The sequence below is a fragment of the Balaenoptera acutorostrata genome, chromosome 6 (assembly GCF_949987535.1).
Source record: "Balaenoptera acutorostrata chromosome 6, mBalAcu1.1, whole genome shotgun sequence".
Taxonomy (NCBI): Eukaryota; Metazoa; Chordata; class Mammalia; order Artiodactyla; family Balaenopteridae; genus Balaenoptera; species Balaenoptera acutorostrata.
This window is the reverse complement of record NC_080069.1, coordinates 34,019,211-34,045,340: the sequence shown is the minus strand read 5'-3', so window position 1 is coordinate 34,045,340 and position 26,130 is coordinate 34,019,211. Positions and strand designations below refer to the sequence as shown.

General features: G+C 39.8%; 1 protein-coding gene across 1 annotated transcript in view; it reads left to right on the top strand.

Moving 5' to 3' along the window:
• Window positions 1–25,308, top strand: part of LOC130708491 (dihydropyrimidinase-like) — a 35,998-nt gene extending 10,690 nt beyond the window's left edge. Inside the window, exons 2-6 of the mRNA XM_057549138.1 lie at window positions 4,276–4,507; window positions 19,513–19,669; window positions 20,919–21,060; window positions 23,564–23,706; window positions 25,224–25,308. Of these exons, the coding sequence (XP_057405121.1) occupies window positions 4,276–4,507; window positions 19,513–19,669; window positions 20,919–21,060; window positions 23,564–23,706; window positions 25,224–25,284 (735 nt within the window). The 3' untranslated portion in view covers window positions 25,285–25,308. The remainder of the gene's footprint in view (window positions 1–4,275; window positions 4,508–19,512; window positions 19,670–20,918; window positions 21,061–23,563; window positions 23,707–25,223) is intronic.
• Window positions 25,309–26,130: the final 822 nt, after the last annotated feature.

Here is a 26,130-nt window from a genome sequence, read left to right as displayed (position 1 = left end):
AATTCATGCTCCCTCCAAAGACCAGATCGGCTGCCCTCCTCTGTCCCCTCATCTGCCACCTCTCAGTCACTCCAGCCAAAATCAGCTCCTGGACTCCCGTCACCCCCGCAGACAGCCAGCCACTGCCTTGCCTTCTGGGAACCATTGCTTCACACATCCCAGTCATCTTCTTTTGAAGTACAGTTGGTTTACAGTAGTATGTTGGTTTCAGGTGTACAGCATAGTGAGTCAGTGTTTTTGCAGATTATACGCCATTATAGGCTATTACAAGATAATGGGTATAATTCCCTGTCCTGTACAGTATATCCTTGTTGCTTATCTGTTCTATGCATAGTTGTTTGTATCTCTTAATCCCATACTTCTTATTTGTCCCTCCCCATCTTCCTTCTCTCCTTTGATAACCACAAGTTTGTGTTCTCTATCTGTGAGTCTGTTTCTCTTTTGCATGTACATTCTGCCCTTTACCACTTTTCTGCTGATGCTTCCTCACGGACCCTTTTCTCAGAGTTTCTCCCCTGCTGTCAACTGTTACTGAAAGCACTGGCTCTGGAGCCCAATGACCTGCGTCCAATCTTGCCTTTGTTACTCTCTAGCTGTGAGATGTGGGGAGTTATTTCATGGTGCTGTTCTCAGTTTCCTCAACCCTGAAAAGGGGTTAACAATGCGACCTGCTGCAGAGCTGATGAGATGGTTAAAACACTTAGGACATCAGAATAGTTCCTGGCACATAATAAGCACTCACTACAAGTTAGATACTTTTATCCTTATCGGCAACTGCACATTTATGTCCTAATGCTAATTCAAATCCCAGCTTCCTCTGATCTGTTTCCTTCCCCTGAATTCCCAGGAGTCTTTTCCTCTTCTAGGGAGCTTAGCAATTTTAACTTCCCTTTAGCAATTCCTATACCACATTTACTATGGAAGTGTACTTGCTACCTATTATTACCATCTGATTATTTTATTATAATTGTTTGTGCATGTTTCTGTCTCCCCCTCTAGACGGTCTGATTATTTGTGTGTGTCTGATTATTAGTGTGTCACATGGTGGAGTGACCAGGTGAACCACTGGGGGGTCCAGTTTCTTCCGTTTAGTCCCTTAGTCCTTGCTCTGTACAAGATCAAGAAATGGGCAGATCAAGAAATGGACGGTGTCAAAACACAAGAAACTGGTGATGTTGGTTGCTTCCTGGAAGTCAGAATTGGAGGGAAGACTTTTCATTGCATTGTGTGTAACAGCCCACTCACTCCCTGTAATGGCTTACTTGGGTAGACATTTTTTTGGTAATAATTTTATTAAGATGTAATTGATATACAATACCAGTTAGCCATTTAGAGTGTACAGTTTAATGTTCTTTAGTATATTCACAGAGCTGTGCAACCATCACCACAATCAATTTTAGAACATTTTTATCTCCCCAGAAAGAAGCCCATACCCTTTAGCTATCACCCCAACTTTCCCCAACCCCCCTGGCTCCAGGCAACCACGATTCTACTTACTGTCTATGGATTTATCTCTTCTGGACATTTCATATAAATGGAATCATATGATATGTGATCTTTTGTGACTGGATTCTTTCACTTAGCATCATATTTTCAAGGTTCATTCAAGTTGTAGCAAGTGAATCAGAACCTCATTCCTTTTTATGGCCAAATAATATTCCATTGTATGAATATACCACATTTTGTTTATCCATTCATCAGTAGATGGGCATTTGGGTTGTTTCCACTTTTTGATTATTATGGATAATGCTGCTCTGAATATTTGTGTACAAGTTTTTGTGTGGACATGTTTTCATTTCTTTTGGGTATATACTTAGGAGTGGAATTGATGGGTCATATGGTAACTCTATGAGGAACTGCCAAACTCTTTTCCAAAGTGGCTGCATCATTTTATTTATATTTCTACCAGCACTGTATCTAGTTTCCCCACATCCTGCATGTGATAGACATTTAATATGGAAAGAATTGCTCTTTAAGCTTGATTTTCTAGTTCAGTAGACACTAAAAAAGTACTTTCTTCCAACACTTTAATTAACAGCACTTTCTATTAGAAAAATGCCCTTCAGCCTCAAGGGATATCTGTCAGAAGACATTTTAGAAGGAAGAAGGTGAGAAGGTTAATCTGCATTCGAATAAAAATATAGAGCCTAAGGAATTTTTTCTGGTATTGTCATGATACCAATAGGGATTTCTTAAGAAATGCAAATATGCATTGTTTTGCCATGCATAAGGCAATTGTTATCGAAAGATAAAGTACAGGATCCTGTATAAATAGTGAGATTTCTGAGAGCAAAAAGAGTTGGAGTGGGACCAAGTGACTTAAGGACAAATAAAAATCCATTGAAGTAAGCAAGAACAAGGAGATAGAATAGAGCTCATGTAGCAGCTGGGACCTTGGGAGCACTTGGCATGTCTGGGGGCCTGTGAGTTGGGGGGAAGGTGACAGGGGTGCAGACCTGGGAGGGAAGCTGGTGGCACTCCCTTCTTTGTTGTAACATGACCATGTTTCTGGTGGTGAGATAAGTCAATGTATGAAAAGTGGGGAAATGCCTGATTCTAAAGCAGTGGTGCAAAGGCTCATCACTCATTGTGGGCTGAAGCTTATGAAGCACTTACCGTGAGTCAAACACGGTATTAAGCACTTTATATACGTCACCCCAGTTTAATCCTCCTAACAACCCTATGGTTCAGGTACAATTATTGTCCTCACTTTACAGGTTAGGAATCAAAGGCACACAGAGGTTAAGAAATTGCTGTCTACACTCCCATGTTCATTGCAGGATTATTCACAATAGTCAAGATATAAATAAATTAACGTGTCCATCTGTGAATGAGTGGATAAAGGAAATATGGTGTATGTGTACAATGGAATATTATCCAGAAAGAGGGAAATCCTGCCATTTGTGACAAAGTGGATGGACCTTGAGGACATTGTGCTAAGTGAAATAAGGCAGACAGAGAAACACAAATATTACATGATCTCACTTATATGTGAAATCTAAAAAAACCAAACTCAGAGAAACCAAGAGTAGAATGGTGGTTGCCAGGGGCTGGGGACGGGGCGCATGGGGGGAATGAGGAGCTGTTGATCAAAGGACACAGACTTCCAGTTATAAGGTGAATAAGTTCTGGGGATCAAATGTGCAGAATGTACAGAACAATACTGTACAAGGAAAGAAGGAAGGAACGAATTAAGGAAGGAAGGGAAGGAGGAAGGACGGAAGGAAGGAAGGAGGGAAGGAAGTGGTTAAGGAATTGCTCAGAGTACCATAGCTGATAAGTGCTGAATCTGAGCTGTGCCCTGGAACCAATAAGCCTCTTTGGTCGGTGCCCTTAACCAGTGCACTAGTATATCCCTGCCTATGTTTTTTTTTTTTTTCACCTACATTGTCTGAACACAGCAGTTAAAACCACATTTAACCATCTTTTAATCTTAGTTTAAATAAAATCAAAGCCAGTAATTAGTCAAAGACGTGATTTAATAACTTAATAGTTTTTAATCCAGTTGTAATGTAACATAGTGTAACATGCCAGGGAAAATAGAAGCTTCGAGGCAGATCGCGCAGGGCCTTGTAGATCATGTTAAAAAGATTAAACGCTATTCCAGAGGCAGTGAGAAGCATTCAGTTTTAAGTCTTGGAGTCAAGGGGCCCCATCTGTGCTTTGGAATTTCCCCCTAATTGCAAAAAGGGGTTTGCATTGGAGGAAGTAAGAGCAAAATTGGGGACATAAAGATCAAGCTGAGGGGTGACACTAAGACCAGAGCATTGGAGATGGATTACAGGGGACAGCTGAGAATTAAGGAGTCACCAGTTGGTTGTGGGGAATGAAGGCGAGGTGGGAATCACGTGAGTCTCCCAGGATTCTGTGTGGAACACAGTGTAGTTAGAGATACAGTTCACCAAGATTGATTCTAATGAAATGGATTGTACAATGATGTTTTCTTGAGAAGAAAAATGTTTGAATCTTCTCTGTTTTTCCATTTTGGTTTTTCTTTACAGCCTTCACTATTTTCTTTGGTCAAAGCCATTTTCATTTCATCAGACGTGTCATTCTTTTTGCAGAAGCAATTCCAGCTCTTTTAATACTTCAAACTTTAATTTATGGGACATCTATTCATGTCTCTCTAGATCTTTTAAACAGGCAGCATCTTTGTGCAATTTCCTGGACCCATCAAGTTTGCCCGAGTGCTTGCAAATGAATGTTGTTCAAGGAGATAAATGACTCAACTAGAAAACTGTTGGCTAACCTGTTGAAACTCTCTTGTGATTCCAGGCTGCCCTGGCAGGAGGCACCACCATGATCCTCGATTTCGCCATTCCTCACAAAGGCCACTCCCTCATCGAGGCCTTCGAGACCTGGCGAAGCTGGGCTGATCCCAAAGTCTGCTGTGACTACAGCCTTCATGTGGCGGTGACATGGTGGAGTGAGCAGGTGAACCACTGGGGGGTCCAGTTTCTTCCATTTAGCCCTTTAGTCCTTGCTTTGTGCAAAGATCAAGGAACAGGCAATGTCAAAACATAAGAAGCTGGTGATGTTGGTTGCTTCCTGGAGGTCAGAATTGGAGGGAAGACTTTTCATTGCATACTCTTTTGTACTGTTTGAATTTTGAATCATGTGAGGTATTATCAATTTAGAAAACTAAAAAAAATTTTAAAGCATATGAAGGTGGTAGGATAAATCCCTTATACTCATTCACAAAAGACTTTCCTAATATTTAATTCATGAATTGTAAATACTTTAAATGTAATTTTTAAAAGTACTGGACTTCTCAACTTCAACAATACAGGACACTTTTAAGCAGTCTTTTCCCACAGATCAGAACTTTAGTTAGAAATGTTTTTAATATCTGGGAAAAAACCAAGGAAGCGACAGACTGGGAATGTGTTCAAGGCCTTCTCCCAGCTGTGCACTAACCTGGTGCTCTGCGAACATCAACACCTGGTCAAAGCATTTCAGAACAGAGCTTACACAACCTTCCGTATCTGCTAATTATTTAGGTCATGGCAGAAATGATAACATGATTCAGACAGAAAAGACAGTTTTGAGAGATGTTAAAATATGTTTATTTTTTTTCCCGTGAAAACATGTATGTGTACTTTGGAAGAAACTTTTACTTGTGGTTTAAATCAATAACATGTTTTTCCACATTGAACTTAATTCAGAACTCGTTTTGCCAGAAAGGGCTCACGGGATGACTTTATTTGAAGTTACCATGTAATTTAGGTCCCTCCTTCCTCCCAAAATTTGGACTGTAGACACCAAGTTAATATAAAACAAGTAATCAGTCTTTAACAGATAGTTCAGCAAACATACTAGCAAGGTTTATAGTCCAGAGAAAAAGTTAATTTTTCCCCAGAAACGCCATTCTAACTGAGGCATCTTATCTCTTTCGTGCTTTTAGGGTCCTCCTACCTTCCTACCTTCCTTCTTCCCTCCCTCCCTCCCATCCTTCCTCTCTATCTCCCTTCCTTCTTTCCCTTCTCGCTTCCTCCTTTCCTCCCTCTCTTGTTTTATAAGATAGAGCAAAGGTGAAGATGTTTGCCCTTACCAGTGTTTCTCACACTTTAATATGCAAATGATTACCTGGTGAATATTGTTAAAGCACAGATTATGTTCAGTAAGTGTATTAGTTTGCTAGGGCCGCTGTAACAAAGAACTACAAATTGGGTGGCTGAAACAACAGAAGTGTACTGTCTCACAGTTCCGGAGGCTAAAAGTCTGAGATCAAGGTGTTGGCCGTGTTGGTTCCTTCTGAGGGCTGTGAGGAAGAATCTCTTTCATGCCTCTCACCAGCTTCTGGTGGTTTCCTGACAATCTCTGGTATTCTTTGATTTGTAGGAGCATCACGTGAATTTCTGCCATCATCTTTACATGGTGTGTGTGTGTGTGTGTGTGTGTGTGTGTGTGTGTGTGTGTGTAAATTTCCCCTTTTAATAAAGACACCAATCTTATTGGATTGTGGTCCACCCTGCTGACCTCATCTTTTTTTTTTTTTAAAGGTTTTTTTTTTTTTAATTTATTTATTTTTATTTATTTTTGGCTGTGTTGGGTCTTCATTTCTGTGCAAGGGCTTTCTCTAGTTGCGGCGAGTGGGGGCCACTCTTCATCGCGGTGCGCGGGCCTCTCACTATCGCGGCCTCTCTTGTTGCGGAGCACAGGCTCCAGACGGGCAGGCTCAGTAATTGTGGCTCACGGGCCCAGTTGCTCCGCGGCATGTGGGATCTTCCCAGACCAGGGCTCGAACCCGTGTCCCCTGCATTGGCAGGCAGATTCTCAACAACTGCGCCACCAGGGAAGCCCCTTCCTCCCTTTTTATTAGCATCCTTTCTGTGTTCTCGCAGTCTTACACGTCTGTCTGTTTCTGCCCTCTTCAGCCGCAAGCCCCGCCCTTCACACCACTAACTGCCAACTCTCCAGTGAACTTTACAGAAGCTTCCCTGGCTCTTAGGCACCTCCGCTAGCCCTTCCAGTACCTGAATCAGGGTCAGGCAGGGCACACAGTAGGTGCTCCACAAATTTCTTTTGAATCGAATTGATTCGTCTCACAGCAACTTGGTTGTTGGTGCGATTGAAGCAATTATCCAAATAGTGTTTTTATGACAATTATTTTAAGATTTTTAAAGCAAAGTTATGTTTACTCCAAATTGCTTAATTGCCTCACTTCTATAGTGTAATTTTATATGGAAACAGTCATCTTAAAAGAAAGAGAAAATCTCCTATTTTTGATAAGAATTGAACATGGAAATAATTTTATTCATTGGCCAGTACTGGGAAAGGAAGAATGAAAAACAAATAAGGTGTGTTTTATTCAGTACTTTAGACCCTTCTGGGATGTGGTACTGGTTTCTATCTTTCACTTTTAGGAACCTGGATAATCAGAAATCGTTGTGTAAATCATCCTGGCTATTTGTTTTTTTAAACTGAAACTGGCTGCATTTTTATAACATGGATCTTAAAAACTATGAAAATAGATTTGGCATGTCTATAATTGACACTAAAATAAATTTTTTCAAAATTGCTTCTTGTTGCTTGAGTTTCAATAAGGATTTTGTGCAAGCTAAATGCATTTTTAAATGTAATATATCAGTATCGTGTACTAAGAGTCACCTCAGTTTCACACAGGAGTTAATAAGGTCTTACTACCAGCCATTTCTGGTTGCTTTTTTTCCCCACATATAGTATAATTTCGGTATAAAAGAGCACACCACTTCAAAAAGAATCTGTACTTCAATTTTAAGTTATAGCTTTAGGTTTTGCCACCAGATGGCGCCGTTGCTAGCTCTATGAAATTGGTTTTCTCTATTTGCTTTGCAAGTGGTGTACCGTGTGTCCCATAGCCTGTCAGTTAGGTCCGTAATGTCAGAATATGGTTTAACAAACAGCAAAATCAGCAGAAATGGTCAATCTTAACCCACCAGCAATCTGTGATTTTGCCAGTTCTGTCAGGAAACAGTTTCTCGATTAGAGTATTTATTTTGCATTGGGATAGAATTCCATTAGCAGCGGAGTAAGTCTAGGGAAGGTTTTAGAATGTAAATCGTAGGCAGAAAACTATTAAAATTAAATATGAATATTTTAATTTTATTTTAAATTATTTTTAAATATAATTTTATATTTTGAATATGTAAAACGTGTACCTGGCCCAAAAGTCAAAATGATATATTAAAAGATATATTCTCAGAGATATCTTGCTTCCTTCCCTAGCTTCTTCATCACATACCCCATAAGTAATTATTTTTATTAATTTATTTCTGGCCTACCTTGTAGTGTTTCTCTTTATGAAAAAGGAACATATCTATATTTTTATTTCTCTTTCTTTCCTACTTGAAAGGTAAAATCCATAGTGTTCTGTATCTTGTTTTTTCCTACTTGAAAATATGTCCTAAAGGTCAGCTCATATTAGGTATAGAGAGCTTCCTCATTCTTGTTTACAGGTGCAGAGCATGCCACTGTATTTGTTCAACTAGTCTCTAATTATGGATATTTGGGTCGTTTCCAATCTTTAGCTGTTACAAATAAAACCACAGTGATGTCCTATGCCTATGCTATTTCATATTTGTGGAAGGTGTATTAGTCTCCTATTACTGCTGTAACAAATTACAGCAAACCTAATGGCTTAAAACAACACAAATTTATTATCTTATAGCTCTGGAGGTCGGAAGTCTGCAATCGGTCACACTGGGCTGGAACCAAGGTGTTAGCAGGGCTGTGTTCCTTCTGGAGGCTCTAGGGGGTATGCCCTTCCTTGCCTTCTCTAGCTTCTAGAGACCACCTACATTCCTTTGTTCCTGTCTCCCTTCCTCCATCTTCACAGCCAGCAATGGTGGATGGAGAACATTGCATTATTCTGATCTCTCTCTTCTACTTTAAGGGTCCTTGGATGACATTGAACCCACCTAATTAATTCAGGATAATCTCCCTATCTCAAGATCCTTAATTTACTCACATCGGTGAAGTCCCTTCTGCCAAGTAGGGTTAACATATTCACAGGCTATGGGGATTAGGACATGGACATCTTTGGGGCACCATTATTCTGTCTCCCACAAAAGGGTAGCCTCAGGGTAGAGTCCTAGAAATGAGAACCTGGAAATGGTTCAAAGGGCAAGTGCATATCTACTTTTTGGACGTTGCTAAATCCCTTTGCAAAGGGGTTGTAAACATGAAATACTTAAAATGTCAGCCCAAATGATTTACCGTAATAACACTTGTGAAAATACTCTAACGTGCAATTTTCAGAGGCAGCAGAGGTCCAGAATAAATTAGCACGAGAGATTGTTCCATCGCTGGCATGTGACCTCTCACAGGTGGTCAAGCAGTGTCAATCCATTCACATGGTGACTGCATCAGCCAATCCAAGGGCAGATCCATGGGGAGTACAGAGTGACAAGAGCTGGTGGACACACTGACCTTTTAGAGAAGATTCCTCTACTCTGTATGCATTTATTATCTAACGTAATTTCTGAACATAAAAGAGCAAGATACATCTATTCATTGTTATCTTGTTTAAAGAAGAAAAAATTCAGCCTTATAGATTTGTAATATGAACATCTGTAGATACCTTTGCCAGCCCATTCCATCATCTAGGGCCTTGCCACTCAGAGTGTGGTCCCTGGAACACAGTGCTGACATCCCGTGAGAGCTCGTTAGCGATGCAGGTCCTTGGACCTCATCGCAGATGCACTGAATCAGAATGTGCCCTTATAACCAGAACCCCAGGTGATTCCTGTGCGTATTGAATTTGAGACTCACTGCCCCAGGAGGCACAAAAGATACCCGATTAGTAACTGTCTCTATTATAGTTGCCTAGCAATACAATGCTCTTATTACCTTGCATTTTATTGTTGAATTGCCAACTATATACCCCAAAGATAGCGACCTGAGGGTTAATGATTATAACAGCTAACTTTGTTGAGTGCTTAATATGTGCTTGGCACATATTTTAATATATCCTTTATCTCGTTTCAAGTTTTATTATATATTATCTCATCAATGCATTGTAATATACAATATTTTTTTAAATTGTCATAACAATGCTTCAAGCTAAATTTTTTCACTGTTTTGTGACTGATGAAATTGAGGCTTGGAAAAGTTTGGTAAATTAAGCCCATGATCACTTTACTAGTACGTGCTAAACCTGAAATTCAAGTCTATCCAACTCCAAAGCCCACATTTTTTATTACCGTCCACCCTGTTCCAGAAGAAATCAGTTTACAGAGTTGGGAAATGCAGATACCAAGTTTATATTTAATTGGTTTTGTTTATTGGCCTTACATTTTTAACAAATTTATTTAAAATATTGCCATCATTTTGTTATTTTTTTATCATTGTTAAAAGGAGAAAACATTCCAGAAATGGAAATGATCAAGAATCTATTAAGTGAAGAGTAAACATCTTCTATCTCTCTCAGCTCAGTCCTTGGAACTAGCAATTTTTAACCATGTCTGTTTTTTTGGTGGTTTCCTTCAAATTTCTAAACCATAAATTTGTAAGTAGTGACTTATAAATTTTTGACAGTATCACTTGACTCTGAGTGATGAAAAAAGAACAGTCTAGGGCTTCCCTGGTGGCGCAGTGGTTGAGAATCTGCCTGCTAATGCAGGGGACACGGGTTCGAGCCCTGGTCTGGGAAGATCCCACATGCCGCGGAGCAGCTGGGCCCGTGAGCCACAATTGCTGAGCCTGCGCGTCTGGAGCCTATGCCCCGCGACGGGAGGGGCCGCGATAGAGAAAGGCCCGCGCACCGCGATGAAGAGCGGTCCCCGCACCGCGATGAAGAGTGGCCCCCGCTTGCCGCAACTGGAGAAAGCCCTCGCACAAACCGAAGACCCAACACAGCCAAAAATAAATAAATAAATAAATAAATAAATAAATAAATAAGAAAATCCTTAAAAAAAAAAAAAAAAGAACAGTCTAGCCTACATAAATCTTACCTCTCACCTCCTGAGTTTTGTTAGTAGTAAATGTTCACTTCAGGTAATATTACTTAAATTTATGTATTTTGGCTATTTTTTGTGTGTGGTATCTCTTTATTCTCTACTAGGCTGAGAAGGAATTGAGAGGCCCAGCATCACCCTCTCTGCCCCCTCCCGACTTCTTTCAGCCGTATTATTATCTTTACATGGACAGGAGTTACCACATTTTCAGTTGGCTCTAGAACTAGAATCAGGTCTTCCAAGCTTTGTCTATAGGTTAGGTCTAAAATTTAGAACTGTTTTAAAGTAAGATTGTGGAAATATTCTTCTTGGTAGAAACAATTCAGGAGAAGAGAACCTCAGAGGAATTTATATCACTAACTTGAGAGTGAAAGCTAATGTCATTTAACTCTTGGAGAGGCCATCGCCAAGTGTCAAGGTGAAGTGGGTTTCCTTTCCTACACTCCCATAAGATTAACGGCATGCCTTATTTTAATTGGCTACATATTTAGACCATTATTGTCTTGTAAAGTTTTTTTGGGCTTGGAATTTTTCCAGTTAGCTCTTTTGAATATAGGTTCAGAAAAGAAACATGTACACCTTCTTTACTGTATCATGAAGATTTTCCAGCTTCTACCTCATACCTTCTATTGAATGGAATCAGCTTCTATTGAAATGAATCAGCTCTTCTTGCAGAGATATTTTTTTAGGAGGAGAATCTTTTTGGCTTTCTGCTTTATTTTTATACTTTCCAAGCTGTAGAGATGCCATCCTTGGATTTCTTTTCACAGAATCCTAGGTTGGATATACTGTTTCTTGGATCCCATCTCTCCCCTTTCCTTGAATTACTGTGAAGATTCTCATGTAATTTTTTTTTTTTTAAATACTAATTGTAAAGTCTGCAGTGGATATATAGGTGTTCAACTTTTTTCCAGATTTTATGTTTTTGTTTTTAAATTTTGTATTTATTATTTATTTATTATTTTTATTTTTGGCTGTGTTGGGTCTTCGTTTCTGTACGAGGGCTTTCTCCAGTTGCGGCAAGTGGGGGCCCCTCTTCATCGTGGCGCGTGGGCCTCTCACTATCGCGGCCTCTCTTGTTGCGGAGCAGAGGCTCCAGACGCTCAGGCTCAGTAGTTGTGGCTCATGGGCCCAGTTGCTCTGCGGCATGTGGGATCTTCCCAGACCAGGGCTCGAACCCATGTCCCCTGCATTGGCAGGCAGATTCTCAACCACTGCGCCACCAGGGAAGCCCCTCTCATGTGATTTTTTAAAAAAATATTTATTTAGTTAGTTATTTCGCTGCATCGGGGCTTAGTTGCCCTGCAGCATGTGGGATCTTAGTTCCCTGTGTCCCCTGTGCTGGAAGGCAGATTCTTAACCACTGGACCACCAGGGAAGTCCCTCTCATGTGAGTTTTAAAGGAAGAGTGTTAGAAGGTAAATTTTCTGATTCTTTGTCCTCAAGCTTGTTTGCAACTTGAATGGACATAGAATTCTAGGTTCAGAATTACTTCCTTGTGAATTATAAGGGCACCATTTCATTCTCTTCTGGTGTCTAGTGTTACTGATACATAGACAAATGCCAATAAAATTCATGTCCGTTTGCTACTTTTTTCACCATCCGGAAGATTTTTATATTTCCTCTTCATTTTAGACTTCCAGAAATTATATTAAGACTATGTTTAGCAGTAGGATTTTTAAAAATTCACCTTCATGTTCAGATGTCTGTTTAATCTGAAGGCTGATCTTTTTTTTTTTTTTTTTAATTTATTTATTTATTTTTGGCTGTGTTGGGTCTTCGTTTCTGTGTGAGGGCTTTCTCCAGTTGCGGCAAGCGGGGGCCACTCTTAATCGCGGTGCGTGGGCCCCTCGCTATCGTTGCCTCTCTCGTTGCGGAGCACAGGCTCCAGACGCGCAGGCTCAGTAGTTGTGGCTCACGGGCTTATTTGCTCCGTGGCATGTGGGATCTTCCCATACCAGGGCTCGAACCCGTGTCCCCTGCATTGGCAGGCAGATTCTTAACCACTGAGCCACCAGGGACGCCCCTGAAGGCTGATCTTTGATTCTGAAAATTTTTCTTCTATTATTTCCTTCATATTAATTTTCTCTGTTCCTCTCTTGGAACTCCAGTATAAGACCTCTTGAACTAAGCCTCCATGTCCTTTAACTACTTTCACCTTTAAAAAAAACCTGCTTTTTGCTCTGTATTTTAGGAAAGGATTTTGTTTACTTCTTCTTTCCTTCTAATAAACTTTAATTTTGGTAATCATATATTTATTTCCAAGAAAACACTTGTTCTCTGATAGCTCTTTTTTTTTCCTACAGTTGCTTACTTTTAAATTTTTTTCCTTCAATAGATGAGATCTTTTTGACCTCATTAGAATACTAACAGAGATTTTTTTCTTTTTTTAATTCTGTTTCCTGGATTATCTTTGTTTCTTGCTGAGTCAATTTTTCAGTTTTTTTTTTAAACATCTTGGCCCTTCTTTTTATGTTGTTTGTTTTTTCTTTAAGTGTCTGGTGATCTTGGGCTGTCTGTATTCATGACTGGACAGTTCAGGTGATTAGAGTAAGGAGCTGGTGTGGATTCCCTCTGCTGTTGAGCAGGCCCCGCCCCCAAATGAGAGCAGCAACAATGAGACTATGAACTTTGTGAATGTAAATGGGGCGTGGTCACTGGTGAGCTTCGGTTTTCAGGTGAGCGTCACTCTGTAGCATCAGCACCACCTTAGAAAGCTTTGTTCCCCAGGCAGAGGGTGGGATGAGGGCTAACTGCCCCAACTCATCCCCTTCCCCACACCAGGAGGAGTGTCTGTCATGACCCTTCTGCTCGTTTGAGTTCAAGCTGTAGCTGCTTCTACTTTCCTTTATAAACATTGCCATCCCATCAGCTTTCTGTCTTCCTACAATCTGTCATAACCTCTGGTCGGCCATGGTTCCTCTTTTTATTCTCAGCACAGTTTTGGATTTTGTTCATCTGTTGTACATCTTCACCAGGGTTTGATGTGAACTGGGAAGCAAGAGACGGGAATGCATGTTCAGTCCATCAACTTTCTTTCAAAGCCTGCGGTTTCCCTACCATGATATTTCCTTTTAGCATTCAGCACCTGCAATAAAAAGTGAAAAGCAGGTTACAGGGAAAAGAAGAAAGCTTTCACATGCAAGCCATGGAAAGCTGAGTTGCCTTTGACCGTTTGCAAGGAATTTCAATTTCATGCTTATTTCAAGTCTCAGTTAATCTAAGTTGAGTAACTAGGTTAGTTCCCATCTTTACTGTGAGAAGCCACTTTTGCAAAAAATGAGGCAAAGGAATCAGAAGGCTGTCCCTAGAGTGTTATCCTTTTCTTCCAGAAGCAGAATCCCCCCTCCCTTGCTCCATACCCCCAGTATAAAGTTGGACAAACCAGCTGAAGTTGTATCTCATATACAAGTTCCCACCTACCACTCTCAGACCTCTCTCACTCACTGTACTCTAGTCTTTGTCCAAATAGTATATGTGTCAATATATGTCATTTGTTTCAGTGGCAGAGGTACTTTTTACTTTGGTTTGAGTAGCTTTGGGTATCGATGTTCCTTTTCTGCTGTGTATTGACATATGGAATTAATAATGTTTAAAAAAACATATTGTTCACCTCTCCTTCCCACCTCCCAGTAAAACTTGCATGCATATGGATTCATTACTTTTCTGGTGCTTTGCTTAGAATGGTGGCGATTTCTCCCAGCAACTTACTTGATGCTCTCTTTGGTGTATATCTGTTATAATAAATTTGTTTACCAATTAATGACTGAAATTTTCAGTACTTTTTTTTAGTTCCCTGTTTAACTTGTTTTAATTTACCTTAATAAAGCTAATTCTATTTTATATCCATATTTGTGTCTTTAGGGTATAAATATGACTGTCACTTGAACTTATTAATAAAATGTTTTCTTTATGCTTTTCATAAAAAACCAAGTTATTGGACATCTAATATATGCTTGGCACTGTGCTCTTGGCATTGGATTTGCAAAAATGATTAAGATAACTTTGGTTCTCAGGTAGCTCACAGTGAACTGGGCTACATGATGGTTGGGGGTTTTTGTTTGCTTCGCTTTGCTTTGGTTTTGGTTTTCCATGTTGTAGAAAGCTTTATTTTCTAGGCTTATTGCTGTAAAATATAAACTTCTCTTACAGAGAGGTTTAGATGTCCTATTTTCCATTTTATTTAAACTCTGCCCCCCCCACAGCGTATTTCTTTTGTATTTGGGGACTAACAGGGAAAAAGGGCCACACAGAGGCCACTCTCTGCCCATGTGGTCACACTGCCCCCTGCTTGTTGGTGCTAAATAGAGAAACCAAATCTCACGCAAGTACTATGAGCTGATGCTTGGTAACCAGTGCTTTTCCTAAGAAAGGGTTGATGTGTGCCCGAGTTAAGGTGGATTTGAATCTCAGGCTTCCTTTTTTCTCTCTTGTGCATGAACATTCGAACATCCCTTGTCCTTTAAATTTAGAACAAGATGATTTACCTTATGTCCAACTGCAAAGCAGTTCAAGACTGCCCATTTTAAAAGATTAAAAAAAAAAAAAAGAATTGTGTAACCATAAGGAAACTAACATTTGTAGAATGTATTTGTTTGCTGCTCTAACAAAGTACCACAGACTGGGTGGCTTAAAACAACGGAAATTAATTTTCTTACAGTCCTGGAGGCTAGAAGTTCAAGACCTAAGTGTTGGCAACATTGGTTTTCCTGTGGGCACTGAAGGAAGGATGCGTGCGCTCCAGACCTCTCTCCTTGGCTTGGAAGGGCTGTCTCCTCCCTGTGTCTTCACGTTGTCTTCCCTCTGTGTGTGTGTGTGTGTCCAGATTTCCTCTCCTTATAAGGACCCCAGTCGTATTGAATGAGGGCTCACTTCTAATGACCTCATTTTAACCTAATTACCTCTTTAAAGCGCCCTATCTCCAAATACAGTCACATTCTGAGATACTGGGGGTTAGGACTTTAACATGTGAATTTTGACAAGGGACACAATTCAGCTCATAACATGAAGTGACTGCAGGATCCCAGGAAGATGCTAGGTATTTTCGTATACGTTAAGTTGTTTGATCCTCACAAAATTGCCACACTAGAGGGACTTTATGATCCCATTTCATAGATGAGAAAAACTGAGACCAAGAGCAATGACTTATCATGCACAAGGTCACCAACTAAAAGCAAGATCAGGATTTGAACCTAAATCTGTGTGATCTACTTTATTATGCTGCTTCTACATATTTTCCTTCTCAATTATTTTCTTTCTTTGTAAGTGTAATATTTTGAATGCAAGCAAAGCCCAGGAAGGTTCTACTTTATCCTTCTAGCTGGGAGAAATTATTTTTATAAAAGTGTTTGGCCTTGTGTTTGGCAGGCAGTGCTTCCACTCCTGGGCACCTATGCCAGCTTCTCTGCATCTTTCAACCTTTTCTAAAAGATCCCATGACTTGATTACATGCTGCTCCCAAATTCAGACAAGATGTTAACATCTGCTCTGTCACTTTCATCTAATAAACAATGGGCTGTCTGGTCAGGGATGGGGCGTAGTTTTGGTTGGTTTGACATGTTTCACTATTTGGAAGTTGTAACAGTCTCTCAGAGAGCGGAACTCCTTTAACTGGGAGATTGCATCATAAGTGAAGACTCTTTTGGTTTTGAGCTAAAGGATGGAGAAAGAAGGAGAGAACACGTATGGGGAGACAGGATACAACATAATGTGAAACTTGCCGAGACAGTGGGAGGATATTAATGATGGATATGTACTGTCTCCCAGGAGTTGCTGAAATCGTCTGGTCTCGAATGTAATCAGGAGAGTATCAGACTAGAACAGATTTAGGACTTTTCATTACTAACCTGTTAAGTGTAGCAAATCAAACCAGTAAGTGAAATTGGAAAATTGCTTAACCATGTCCACAGATCTTATGGTTGACTTTTAAAAATACATGCTCTTTACCAAGAAATGAAAAATGATACTTTTCCTACTAACATACTGCGTATGTATGGTATGTTATCAGTATACTAGGATTCTAATTCTAATGTACCACTCACTACCCCTGTGTCATAGACAAATTAGTCCTATTGAGTGTCAGTTTCTTTGTCTGTCAAATCAGTGTTTGCGTTGCCATGAAGGTCAAGTAAGGTGTATGATCTTCAAGCTGTATTTGCAAACTCTAGAGTGCTATACATACATTAGATATGTTTATTACTACTTTATTTCTGGCCCAAATCTAACAGAATCCGCCATTATGCTTAATTAATCTAGTTTGATTCTTCAATTTATGTATTATCCAGGCCCCTTGTTTCCTTTCTACAGCTTGCATGCTGTTTAGTCCTTTGAAAAATGTCTTAGAACCATTGTGAAATACAGGGAAGAATAGTTAGAAATTTTTACTTTTTTATTTTTTCATTTTTTAAAGTACTTACAGATAATTAATGGGGAGACAGCTGAAGATAACCCTGTTAACGAAGAGATTGTTGTATATACCCAAAAAGTGGCACGTCATATTTTAAAGGTGCTAAGCCCTTCCAAGGAAATTACCTGTCATCTGGTTTCAAAAGAGTCCTGGCAAACTCCTGGTAGATGCTGACACTTTTAATTTTTCCTGAGAGCTATTAAAATTGTAGAAATTTTGGAACTGTATTCCCATACCACCTTGATGGGCCAAATGATTGAACAGAACATGTGATTAGACTCTTTCCTCTGTAATGAAGTACCAGGAAAAATCCTGAGTTGTCAACTTGTAAAGCGATTGCAGATCAAGAATCTGAGGTTTGCATTGTCCAAGCATCCATAAGAAGTTCTCTTGGAATAGGAAGGTCTCTTTGTACCTGCAAATACAATACCATGCCTGTCCTGTTATCTCTCCAGTAAATAGTGCATTACCTCTTAGTTCATGTTAAAAGTGATTGTTTCTTGTTCGGTACACCAGAAGGAGATACTAACGGCATTTCCTCTTTTCTGGGAATAGGACAGTAAGAAACGGGGTGGGATTCACCGAATGTGTGTATATCGTGAAAGTGAAGGATATTAGCCGTGGCTAAGTTCTTGGAGGATAACTTTTATTAACAGTAGTTTGATGCTAGGTTACATAAGAGGCAAAGTTGGTTAGGCTTCAAGCAGCCTTGCTTTCAGGGTTTTTCAAATCCCTAGGCTCACTGGAGGAAGATGGCTCATTTTGGGGAGAAATGATCTGTGAGGTAATAGGGTGCTACGTTCCAACTCAATATGACTCAGGCAGCTGGTGGCCATCCACGGTCAGGACTCTGAGGAAATCAGTGCATTTCAGTTGTGTATCAGGATTTTAACTAAAGTCTGGCATCTGGTTAACCAGAGTGAAGTAATTGGGATGCCAGCTTCTCCTTTCTGTGCACTCTCCTTCATGACTGCTTGGATATGAGCAGGTTGGTGCCAAAGAATCTATTATGCTGACAAATCCTAATCAGAGATAGGCTCCTGATTTTAAATTCAAATTCACTACAAGCTATTAACTTTTCTAACATAGTGTGCTTTTGATGGCCTCATTTGCATGATTTTATAAATATGCATTCCTGGCTACAATTTTATTATCTGAGTGTTATTTTATTTAACATAAGTTTTTAGAGGAGGTTTATACCTTAAGGGTGTGCAAAGATGATCAATCTACTTGCAACAGAGATATAGTGTGGTTGGACTCCGTATGACCATATGATCATTGTCATCAGGATAGTATAGTGTAGAGGTTAGGACCACTCAAGTCAAAATGCCTGGATTCGGACCCTACCTTCTCCACCCCATCTATGCTGAGTGCATGTAATTTAACTGTACAGAAGTTACTTAATCCTATAAGCCTTAACCTCATCTTTTTTTAAAAGTTTTATCTTTATTTATTCTCTTAAAATATAGTTGATTTACAATGCTGTGTTAGTTTCAGGTGTACCGCAAAGTGATTCAGTTATACACATATATACATATATATATATATTCTTTTTCAGATTCTTTTCCCTTATAGATTATTACAAAATATTAAATATAGTTCCCTGTGCTATACAGTAGGTCCTCGTTGTTTATCTGTTTTACATATAGTAGTGTGTATTTGCTAATCCCAAGCTCCTAATTTATCCCTCCCTCCCTTCCCCTTTGGTAACCATAAGTTTGTTTTCTATGTCTGTGGGTCTTATTTCTGTTTTGTAAATAAGTTCGTTTGTATCATTGTTTTTTAGATTCCACATATAAGCCATATCATATGCTATTTCTCTTTCTCTGTCTGGCTTACTTCACTTAGTGTATGATAATCTCTAGGTCCATCCATGTTGCTGCAAATGGCATAATTTCATTATTTTTTATGGCTGAGTAATATTCCATTGTATACATGTACCACATCCTCTTTATCCATTCACCTGTTGATGGACATTTAGGTTGCTTCCATGTCTTCCATTTAGGTTGCTATTGTAAATAGTGCTGCAGTGAACATCAGGGTGCATGTATCTTTTTGAATTATAGTTTTCTCTAGATATATGCCCAGGACTCATACTTTAATGGAGATAATAATAGCTTTTCCCAGATAGGGTTTTTGAGAAGATTCCATTAGAATGGCACATATATCAGCCAGCTTTTGCTAGGTTATGCTACAGTTACAAATTAACCAAAAATATCAATGGCTTACAATGGCAGAGATTTATTTCTTATTCATACTCATATCCATCATCGGTTGGCTATGCCTCTGCTCTATAGTCTCTTCATTCTGAGACACACCTGAAGAAGCAGCTTCTACTGGTCTCATGACAGAGGGAGAACTCGTTGTGGCTTTAACAGGTTCTGCTTGGAAGCAGCACATGTTACTTCTATTCATATATAATTGGCCAAAGGAAGCCATGAGGCCAAGCCTAATATCAGCGAGTGGGTACAATCATCTACCACAACACGCAATGCACACTGACTGGAGCATAGTAAAGGCTCAGTAAACAGTAGATTTTACTTTTCAGTCCTGATCAGAGAGGTAAATTGTAGTTTATGTAGGACAGAGAAGACTAATATTTATGTGTTTGTCAAATGGCTCTCTTAAGAGCAAATCGAGGTGCTGAACGCTTCCCTTTGAACTTTCCAGGGAAGGTGGTCTATGGAGAACCCATCGCAGCAGGTCTCGGCACAGCTGGCACTCACTACTGGAATAGAGAATGGCCCCATGCAGCCCATCACGTTATGGGTCCACCCCTACGACCGGACCCTTCAACGCCTGACTTCCTCATGAATCTATTGGCTAAGTAATAGTTTAGTAGATGATTGTAAGATGTTTTGCCAAAAGAAGATGTTTTGCTAGTCCCAAAACTTGAGTGTTTTGAGTGTAGGAGATCTTGTCCTACCATCTGGACCTTCCATTGACCTCCCAGTCTTCTGTTCTACTTGATCTCACAGGCCCTGGGGAATCCTTCATCTGGAGACCCAAAAGCATTGGCTTAATTGTGTTATGATGTGGTGTAAAATCTCTCCTGGCCACAGAGAAATCAGATCATTTTTACTGAAATTTTCCTCTGCTCTGATTTTTTCGTTGTCTTTTCTATCTCTTGCTGCCTAGGACCAGGTCTCTTCAATATGCCCCATTTTTATTGTACAGAATAGTCTTGAATATTTTTCTATGCTGATATAGCCCAGGAACCAGATGTGCTTGTTGTATAGATACAAGAGATGATGATCTAGGGCAGAGCCACTGGAGAGGTGAAAGGCAAAATCCTACCCTCTGAGCAGGTTATCCCCATGAAAGGCCATCCAAACTATTTTCAGATGCTGTTTTGGGAGACATTTTGATCATTTTTTCTTGAGAAATACACCATTCGTGGACATTCAGACATTCCCCATTCACGGATACTCAGATCCAGGTTAACAAAGAGCTTTTCACCACAGACTGTCCAAGAGTTCACTTGCCATTTCCTTTCAGGCTCCTACCTCCTTCAGCCTTCTACATCCCCGAGGTGACTCACAGGTCAAAGCACAATTCCTGTTGCTCGTGACCTCAACATCCTCAGCCAGTGTCCCACCTCTGCTCATCACAACGTTGCCATGTGGCCAGGGGCTGCCTCTGTTCATGTGAATCACCCTGGTTCATCTTTGTGTAGTTCTGTACTCACAAGAAATGTTCACTTATGTTATTGCCAGTGATCCTGAATAATTGTCATCAAGTATATATAATTACCAATTTCTAGATGAGAAACTGAGCATTGGACAAACTCATAGTCATATAACCAATAGGTGATGGAGCCTAGAACCCACTTTTTCTGACCCAAGCACGATCCTTCATCATGCTTCATGTAAGAGTATTATTCTCCAAAAGTGTTTCCTGGAATAGAGACAGGCATGGGTGAAATATGTACTTGAAAAAAGCTGCTCATTCTCCATTGCAGTTTTCTGACTGTCAGTTGAGAATGGGGTCCAGAGACCAGGGAAGGTTATGGTAGCTTCCTCCTGACATATTCTATCTACTCACCCCTATTGCTCTTGTGTGTTTCTCTTTTACAGTGGTGATGTAACCATAACAGGGTCTGACCACTGCACTTTCAACACCTGCCAGAAAGCTCTTGGGAAGGATGATTTTACTAAGATTCCCAATGGAGTGAATGGTGTTGAGGACCGGATGTCAGTAACATGGGAAAAAGGCGTGGTGAGTTTCACAGGATTCAGTCTGTTTTGCCTGATTTTTCAGCCAGAATCTGGCCCATTTTAGGACCAGAGTGGCAAAAGCCTTCATAGAGAAGTTTTTTGATTGTTTTCACTAGAGTGGAAACTGGGAATACAACAGTATCACCACCACCATGCCATCCCCCAAGATAATAATGAAAAACAATTTTCTTCTCTGCATGGTTTAGAGGATGCTTTGCACCATGATGCAGACATTAGGGGATAAATTTAGATTGGGTACCTAGAGGATTATTCTTGAAATCTTTGAAATGTAATAGCACTTCGACTTGATTTCCATGTTTTTGAATCCTAGTTCCTCATGTGTCACTGATATAAATACTTGGAATGATTGAAAGGACATGAAGAATTTTTATTACGTTCATACCTCCTTTTCATATAAAAATGTAGATATCCCTTTTAAAGAACTTTTGGATATTATGTTTTAAAAACTGCTGTATGGGGCTTCCCTGGTGGCGCAGTGGTTGAGAATCTGCCTGCCAATGCAGAGAACGCGGGTTTGAGCCCTGGTCTGGGAAGATCCCACATGCCGCGGAGCAACTCGGCCCGTGAGCCACAATTACTGAGCCTGCGCGTCTGGAGCCTGTGCGCGGCAACGAGAGGCCGCAATAGTGAGAGGCCCACGCACCGCGATGAAGAGTGGCCCCCGCTTGCCACAACTAGAGAAAGCCCTCGCACAGAAACGAAGACCCAACACAGCCATACATACATACATACATACATACATACATACATAAAAAAAAAAGAATGTAAGCAGACAAGAATATCATTAAAAAAAAATAAAAAATAAAAAAAATAATAAATAAATAAATAAAATGAGGATAATATTATAAAAAAAAAAAAAAAAAACTGCTGTATGAGGTTACATAAATAATAATCCAAAATATAGAAAGATTTTTTTAAAAATTTCATGATTTAAAATTTTCTACCTGAGGATGAAGAAGAATCAAATGGCTAAATGTTCATATGTTAGCCTATCCAGCCAGCTGACAAGTGTAGTTGTAAAGATCAGCAGTGGAGACTTGCCTGGTAAGACCTGAGGTCCCCATTGTCATGCCATTCTCACCCATCTCTCAGAACCCCTCCCTTCAATGGCACATTAATCACATCTCACACCTCAGAATCTCTTACACATACCCCTCACTTCTAGCTCTAATATTTTACCAGGTCTTGTCAATTTTATTTCCAAAATGCCTCCTTATTTCCACCATCATGTCCACCATTCTACTTTGAGCCCCATGTCTTGTTTGGACCATTGCAGTAGTCTCACAGCTGGTGCCCCTGCCTCCACTCTCTGGCTTACTACAATCTATCCCATACTCTAAGACCAGAGTTGCCTTTCAAACACCAGGGTCTGTTCATGCTACTTTCCTCTCTAAAATCCTTTAATTTTCAGCATTACTTATTGGATGATATTTGAACAGTTAATTTACATGCAAGGATCTTCAAAACATCTCTACAGCCCTATCTTCTACCAATTGTCCTCTCCACCCCCTGCTACCTCTACCCTAATTCTAAGCATCCCAGATGACTTTTCTTCTCTTTCTCTTTGCTTAGACTTTCTTGATAACAGTCCAACCTTTCACTTTGAACTTGTGTGAATTACAATGAGTACCTTCATTACAGCAGATTTTCATAATATATAAAGTGTATAAATGGCTTTAAAGTGATCAAATACTTCTTCATAATATACAGGAGCCTATGTTATTTTCTGAAACATTCAGATGGTTTATTTAGGGGAAAATTACTTTCAGGACATGGTTCTTAATGTTTTTATGAGATGGGGACCCTTTGGTAATTAAATAAACCTTAAGGATGCTCTTGCCATGTAAATGTACATAGGGATAAATTCTCAACATTTAAAAACAAATCATTTTAGAGGGATCACATCCCACTGAAGTTTGTCCATATTAAAATCTCTTATAGCAGACTGTCCATGACTGTTGGTTCATGTAAATTTCAGTAGCACAAAATTGAACCTCTTAGTTGATTTCTAAAAGCATTGTCACCTGAATTATAGGTCTATCTTATTTTAACTCTATAATATTCCATATAATGTCTACATGATCATCTCATAAATCTTAGGCCCAGATTATAAATGTAGTAGGTGGTGGTAGTAAACTTTAAACAAGAATTGGAAATATTGTTACCAGTATTTAGCTCTTGTCTGTGTGATTTTGGAAAGAATGGGAAAAATTAATGGGGCTGTTTTGTTAAGCTGATAGGTTTTTGAAAAATTATCTTCAGGCTTCCATATATAACCCCATTCATCCCCATCATTATCATTATGATTGTTTAAGATTTATCAGTAGTCACAGGTATGTTTGGCTTCACGATATAAGAAATTAGATGCAGTTTTATTTGGTTCTAAGAGAGAAAATTCTTATACTTTGATTGACAGGAGATTTTTAGTGTTTTATCATTTATCAGGAAAAGAAATGTATTTTCTTCCTTGAATTGTTTTACAGCACAGTGGCAAAATGGATAAAAACTGGTTCGTGGCAGTTACCAGCACAAATGCAGCTAAAATCTTTAATCTGTATCCGAGAAAAGGAAGAATAGCTGTGGGCTCAGATGCTGACATTGTGATTTGGGACCCAAAAGCCACAAGGTAAGTCTAAGTTTTTGTATTGGCTTCTCCATGGAGACAAAGCACTAACTTGCAAAGAAATTTTCATTGGCCTTAATCAGCCATTTCTTATTAGATGATTTATTTAGCCAGGCTCAGGTATTTTGAGCCTATGCACAAGATAAAGGTTTTGATGTACAAACATTCTTTTGTTTTCCTTGGCATAGAGAATGCAAAAGTTGTGTTGCTTCCCATTCCCTGGAAATGCATGTGTGTATAAAACCAGTATGAATTTCCCACTTCAGTGCTTGGCAAACACCTGAGTTCACATGGAGGAAAGGTGCAGAGCAATGAAGAAAAGGAAAGGCTTAGTTTGAAAAGGGCTGCATTGAAAACTCGAAATAATTACAGCCTTTTTGCAGCTTCCAGATAGAAAAATTCCAGCACAAAGGATGTCACTTTTAGTTAGCCAAATTTTCCAGCTGAGTTCATCTTGAGCCTGTCATTCCCAGTAGACTCCAGCTTTTTGCTTCCAATTTCCATAATTCTATGTGAGTATCGCAGGTGTGGCTGATTCCACCAATTCAGAAAAGTATTCAGTAGAAGCTGAAGCTTTGTTAATTTCTCCTTATAGGATGTTGGCACAGACAACACCTGCATCCTGATTTCTGTTTTTCATAAACTCTGCAGCTGTAATGGAGACAATCCCACATACTTTAACATTGCGTGTGTGTGTGCATGCACGCGTACGTGTGCAGACAGGGATACGATAAGACCTTCTACCTTTACTGAATAGGCATTTATTCAAAGTCTATTAAGGGTTATGTTGTAGTAAACGGACGTCTATGTAGGCATACCTTATTGCACTTCACAGATACCATGTTTTTAACTAAGTGAGAGTTTGTGGCAAACCTGCATGGAGCAAGTCTATCAGCACCAGTTTTCCAATAGCATTTGCTCAGTTTGTGTCTCTGCATCATATTTTGGTAATTCTTGCAATACTTCAAGCTTTTTCATTATTATTACATTGGTTGTGGTGATCAGTGATCTTTGATGTTACTATTGTAATTGTTTGGGGACGAACTGAGCCCCTGTAAGACAGTGAACTTGTGTGTGCTCTCACTACTCCACCAAACGGCTGTTCCCCCGTCTCTCTCCCTCTTCTTGGGCCTGCCTGTTCCCTGAAACACAACAATATTGAAATTCGGCCAGTTAATAACCCTACAGTGGCCTCTAAGTGTTCAAGTGAAAGGAACAGTTTCACGTCTCTCACTTTAAATCAAAAGCTAGACATGATTAAGGCAAGTTGAAAGCTGAGATAGGCTGAAAGCTAGGCCTCTTGCACCCAACAGTTAGCCAAGTTGTGAATGCAAAAGAAAAGTTATTGAAAGAAATTAAAGGTGCTACTCCAGTGAACCCACGAATGATGAGAAAGTGAAACAGCCTTATTGCTGATACGGAGAAAGTTTTAGTGGTCTGGATAGAGGATCCAACCAGCCACAGCATTCCCTTAAACCAAAGCCTAATCCAGAGCTTTAACTCTCTTCCATTCTATGAAGGCTGAGAGAGGTGAGGAAGCTGCAGAAGAAGAGTTTGAAGTTAGCAGAGGTTGGCTCATGAGGTTTCAGGAAAGAAGTCATCTCCGTAACATAAAAGCACAAGGTAACGCAGCAAGTGACCCAGAAGATCTAGCTAAGATCATTAATGAAGATGGCTACACTGCACAACAGATTTTCAATGTAGATGAAACAGCCTTATATCGGTAGAAGATGCCACCTAGGACTTCCACAGCTAGAGAGGAAAAGTCAGTGCCTGGCTTCAAAGCTTCAAAGGACAGGCTGACTCTTTTGTTAGGGGCTAATGCAGCTGGTGACTTTAAGTTGAAGTCAGTACTCATTTACCATTCTGAAAATCCTAGAGCCCTTAAGAATTATGCTAAATCTACTCTGACTGTGCTCTCTAAATGGAACAACAAAGCCTGGATGACAGTACATCTGTGGATATTGCTGAATATTTTAAGCCCCGCTGATGAGAGCAACTTCTCAGAAAAAAAGATTCCTTTTGAAATATGACTGCTCAGTGACTATGCACTTGGTGACCCAAGAGCTCTGATGGAGATGCACAACAAGATTCATGTTGTTTTCATGCCTGCTGACCCAACACCCATTCTGCAGCTCATGAATCAGGAGTAATTGCAACTTTTAAGTCTCATTATTTAAGAAATACATTTCATAAGGCTATAGCTACCATAGATAGTGATTCCTCTGATGGATCTGGGCAAAGTCAGTTGAAAACCTTCTGGAAAGGATTCACCATTCTAGATGCCATTAAGAACATTCGTGATTCATGGGAAGAGGTCAAAATATCAACATTCACAGGAGTTTGGAAGAAGTTGATTCCAACCCCCATGGATGACTTTGAGGAGTTCAAGACTTCAGTGGAGGAAGTAACTGCAGATGTGGTGGA